This window comes from Acanthisitta chloris, unplaced genomic scaffold (genome assembly GCF_000695815.1).
Source record: "Acanthisitta chloris isolate BGI_N310 unplaced genomic scaffold, ASM69581v1 scaffold17787, whole genome shotgun sequence".
NCBI classification, from domain to species: Eukaryota; Metazoa; Chordata; class Aves; order Passeriformes; family Acanthisittidae; genus Acanthisitta; species Acanthisitta chloris.
In genome coordinates this window covers 37,042-42,262 of record NW_008682255.1, presented here as the reverse complement: position 1 = coordinate 42,262, position 5,221 = coordinate 37,042, and the positions used below count along the sequence as shown (strand labels likewise).

At 40.1% G+C, this 5,221-nt stretch overlaps 1 protein-coding gene across 1 annotated transcript in view; it reads left to right on the top strand.

The window, feature by feature from the left end:
• The window catches only part of FKBP9 (FK506 binding protein 9, 63 kDa), a 12,934-nt gene extending 7,962 nt beyond the window's left edge, over positions 1–4,972 (top strand). Inside the window, exons 7-9 of the mRNA XM_009078466.1 lie at positions 966–1,111; positions 2,698–2,861; positions 4,613–4,972. Coding sequence (XP_009076714.1) covers positions 966–1,111; positions 2,698–2,861; positions 4,613–4,795 — 493 coding nt within the window. The 3' untranslated portion in view covers positions 4,796–4,972. The remainder of the gene's footprint in view (positions 1–965; positions 1,112–2,697; positions 2,862–4,612) is intronic.
• Positions 4,973–5,221: the final 249 nt, after the last annotated feature.

The window sequence follows — 5,221 nt, the reverse complement described above, 5'->3', positions numbered from 1 at the left end:
AATGCTCAATTCCCATTTTGTAGCAGGAGCCAAGGGATGTTCAGACTGTGTTACTCAAAGCAGTTTATAGAGAATCAAAGATCATCACGTGCTCCTAATTTTAGGGCTGACCTCCTAGCCACTGAATTGTTTTCTTTCCAAATAATACTCTGTTGTACAAGCATGTCCTGCAGTGACAGGCCCAAGACAAATAAGCAAAGAAAGGCAATCCACAGAAGAAAGGGTCCTGCTGTTGTGACCCGTACTGAGTAAAGAGTCTTAACGCCACACTCTCAGATTTTAGAATCAAAATACATGTTTAACTTCTGGGCTTTGACTCATGATAATGTCTAATTTTATAAAATTAGAAAAGAAAAAAAATAAAATTGGAATAAATATATAAAATTAGAAAAGGAGCCAAGGGCAGCAAGGTGTAATTCAAAATTTAATATGAGGAAAAAGCGGCAGCAGTAGCAATATACTTCCAGGTGGTTTTGGTTAAGTAACTACTCCATTATAGTGACTGATTTCATTAAAGGGATTGTTGATCCATGGGAATGCACCCATATCTCTGTATAGGCTTGGTAGTTCTGGGGCAAGTGTATGTCTGGAATTTTTGCTTCTGCTGAAAAGTCCAACTGCAATAGTTAAAAATATGTGAAAGGCAAAAGCCCTTACTTCCAGGTAAAATGCCTTGGGGGTGTAATTGGCATGATGAATGATTTTAATTGGATTGCATTCAAGAAGCCTATAATTTCAGTGCCAGAGGACTTGTCAGCAGCAGGAGCACTGCTGTTTGGTGCTGGCTGGAACTTGTGAACCACTTCAAGTAACCATTCAGTAGAACAGAGCATTGGGGATTAAGTTAATTTTTGGCAATGACAGGACACTAACTAGAAACTATTTTTGTGGTAATTTTGAACAGTGGAAATTCTCTATTGCATGCTGATTATTTTCCCCCTCGTTTTTCTTCCCTTCCTCTCCAGGCACAGCCTTGGCAAGACCTACAACATAGTTCTGGGATCTGGACAGGTGGTGGTGGGGATGGACATGGGCCTTCAAGACATGTGTGTTGGGGAACGACGAACTGTTGTTATTCCACCTCATCTTGGTTATGGAGAAGATGGAGTTGGTAAGTGCACATCCACTTAGCATCTCTTGAGTAATTAAAACACAAGTATACATGCTTTGTTACTTCACATGTATTAGGTCGTAAGATGAGTGTCTTTTAGCTCCTTGAATGGGATATTTTTAGGGGTTTTTGATTTCATTATTTTACACACTCCCCCCCACCATTCCCCAATGGAATGAACATACTGTCTGTGCTGCCTTTTAAGCCATGCTGTTACTGTGACCAATAGACAGACCATGGCAGTACAAAAGGGAACATGTGCCCCCAGTAATGTTGCTTTGTCAGAACAGAAAGCTCCAGGCAGTCTGGTGTTGCAGGGGGATGTAAACACTGTTCTCCATGATAGGGAGTTGGATGCTTGTGTTTGGGCATGCAACATGTTATTCAGGAAACAAAACTGAAGGAGACTGGTCAGCACTAATACATTAGGAACTTCAAAATAAAACTGCACAAACTGAATGTAAGATGTGAAACAGTGCATCAGTGCTGTTGAAACCTCAACACCAATACACTTTTAGGCAGTTTTAGAGCATTGAGGCTTATCAATTTTTAATGACAGGGACAGCAGTCCTAAAAAGCACCATATAGAAGTGACAAGAACTTTCATGTCCCAGTATGTGCGGTGGTTACTGGTATTCTGAGTTGAAATACTTGAGGGAAAGGAATCTATGAGGGGATCACCAAGACCAACAAATTCTGCATAAGTTGCTATGTTCTTTGAATAGCTCCAGAACAGTTTGTAATTTATAAAGATTGTCAGGCACCATGTGCCAAGCTTAATTTGTGTTAAGAGATAAGAAAGCATTTCCACTTGTACCTGTCTTCCATGAAAAATTAGGAGTATTATATATATTGCATAGTTATATATAATAAATTGATCTTTTCCTCATAACATGAAAAGTCTGCTGTTTTAAATACCTGTCATAGGAATTTGCCATCTTTCAAATTACATTTGATACACATGGTCTGAAACATTGCATGATTGTTAGTGTTTTGGTATATAGTGTTTTGTTTAGCTCTCCGAAGAGATTGCTTGTTTGCAATCTCTTGCAAATAGAAAATAGACATGATCTTGACTTTTCTTTTTAAGGGATAAATTATACTTCTTTCATGGTTTCATTGAAGTAGCATCCCAAGCTGTTGCAACACTGCTGTATCTCTCAGGAGTACCTTGATACATAGTGTATTGGAGAGAAATTGATTTATGCCCACAGTTTTAGTTTTATAAGTAAAAAAAATGGATGCAGTTAGAATCATGGAATGGTTTGGGTTGGAAGGGACCTTAAAGATTATCTAGTTTCCACTCCTGTGCAATGGGCAGGGACACTAGTTCAGGTTGCTCAAAACCCCATTCAACCTGGCCTTGAACACTACTAGGGTTAGGACATCGACAGCCTCTCTGGGCAACCTGTTCCAGTGCCTCAGTTTTATTATGAAACCTTCCATTTATGTTTTGGTCACCTCTGCTGAAGTGAACATGAAGATTTGGTGGGCTAGGGATCACAACAGAGAAGTGCCTGTTGGAGTGGGAAGATAATCTAGTGTAAGTGAGGATAAATATCCCTCTTTGCCCTTTGTTCTGACAGAAGGAGAAGTGCCTGGTAGTGCTGTATTAGTTTTCGACATTGAACTTCTGGAATTGGTGTCTGGCTTGCCTGAAGGGTACATGTTTGTATGGAATGGGGAAGTATCTCCCAACCTTTTTGAAGAAATAGACCAGAATCATGATGGAGAGGTTCTTTTGGAGGAGGTAAGCTGAAACAATAGAAACACCTGCAGTGGTTTTCTCCTACCACCATTGATGCAGGTGTTGAAGAATGGTGTCTCTCTTCTTCTCCTCTTACCCTCTTCTTCTGATACGGTGTTGTCAAGTTAACAGAAAGGCAGCATGTCAGTTAAAACATGGTTATTTAGCTTTAAAGATGGAACTAAAGATAAATACAAGAATGGCTGTACTATTTAAGATCATTTACTGTTGTGGTCTCCTTGGTCAACAACAGATCCTTAGGGCACAAGTGTAAGAGGCAGAGTTGGTATCCAAATATTCTTCACTGTATCAGCCTTCTCAGAGTCTGTTAACTGAAAGCTTATGATGAATTCTTAAGCCAAAGCTGAGCCTGAAGCTGTACATCCAGAAACTGTCTAATCACTTCTGGAGCCTGGCAGTGCCTGTGGCCACTCCTTCCACATGTGAATTGTGTGATGTGCAGACAAGTCCTTGTCCTTGCTTGCTTTTAAAATCTGCACTGTGAGAATGTCATTGGGTGCCCCAGTTGAAAGCTGCTTGTATTTACCTCACCATTTCTGATAGTATAAACCTCCATGAGGTTTTACTCTGCCTTTTCTCTTAACTCAGAAGTTCTACTTTTTTTATATTCTCAAGTCTTCTTTGTCACCTTTCTCTCTCATTCTGGTTTGCACCTTTCCTGGCTGGAGTGGTGCTGCCTGCAGCACACAAGGGGCAGGCTGTGGCCCTGTGCAACAGTACCAGATGCCTCTGAGGATTTTATCACGCTAATGGAGTAAAATAAAAATCTTGTTTTCCTTTTTCCTAGCATTATCTTCCACCTCTTTGTTTTCCTTCGGTCTCCATTTTCTCTCTTGTGTTTGGCTCCACTTTTGTCCTTGTGGCGAAGAAAAGAGCTTTTACTGGTTTAGAGAAGGAGGTAGGATGTGGTTGTTGCCATCTTATCCTTTTGGTCACCTAGCAGGGATGAGAAGGAGAAGCTGAGGAGATATGAGAGGACACTTACCTTAAAAGGTGTAAATGAATATCAGCAGTAGCTCTTGTTGCTGAAGCTCTTTGAACAAGTAGCACCAGAGATAACAGTAATTGGAAAAGTTGTGTTTGACTGTGGACTTCCTGTTTTTGGCAAGCCAGCAGTATGACTTCTGCCAGATATTGTCTAATCACCTGGAATAACTTCATCATACGTATCAGGAGAAGGATTTCTAAGAAAAACTAACATTGCAACCTTCCCCACACTGGACTCCAGGCATAATGCCTGAAGCTACTCTAAGAAATCTTATGGTTTCCTGACATTTAAAGTCTCATTTCTCTTTCATTCTCTTTTCTTGTGTGTTGCTTCTTCTAAGATGCAAGTGTATGTCTGTTTCACAATGTAAGCTTCTCATATTGGCATGCAAAATTTCCCCTCTCTGTCCAAATAGATCTGTTCCTATGTCACTTTCTGTTCAAGTCTTCTTCTTCCTAAGGCATGAAAAAGAAGGTTTCTTGTTATGGGTCCAGAACCCACTGGAATAAGTTAGGAAATCCCTGCTGAGGTCGACAAAGAGGGATTTAACCTCATGTGTCTGTCCTAATTAGTCCAATTTAGGTGGCAAACTTTATAGGGGGGTAACAGTGTACTTTGACATACACCTAATAAATAGTAAAATGCTGGATAGTCCACAACAAGTAAATGCTACTTTTGTAAATACTCTTTAGTTTCAAACATCTGTTTAATTGTGAGCTGTTTATTCTCCTTTCCCTCCATTTAGTTTTCAGAGTACATCCAAACTCAAGTTGATTCTGGCAAAGGAAAACTAGCTCCTGGTTTTGATTTTGAAAAGATTGTTAAGAATATGTTCACCAATCAAGACCGGGATGGAAATGGTAAAGTTACTGCTGAAGAATTCAAGTTGAAAGATCAGGAGGCCAAAGAGGAACACGATGAACTGTAAAGATAAGCAAAAAAGAAGAGTCCTGAGCTGACCTACTGTTTGAACACGTGTATTGGAAGGAGTTTCGGCAAGCAAGGTTAGCGCTCGAGTAGCTTGTGTCTGCCTGTGCCTGGGTGTGGGTAGGCTGTTAAAATAGGAAGAGATTTTCTGTTGGAATTGTTAGGTGTATCTGAAAAAATGTCAAATGCCTCAAGGTAGGATGCATAAACCAGGTAAAGAGTGTACTGCCATATGTGGTGTCGTGAACCATGTGGTCTGTTTTTATGCTAAAGATCAGAAGTTCTCATTGAATGATACACGGTCAGATGGATGGATGATAGAAAACTTACCAAGTGCTTTTAAAAAACCTTCTGCTTCAGAAATATTTGTGCAGGGGAATGAACCAAAATACTCCCCATGAAAACAGACTGTAAAAATTGTCAGCTG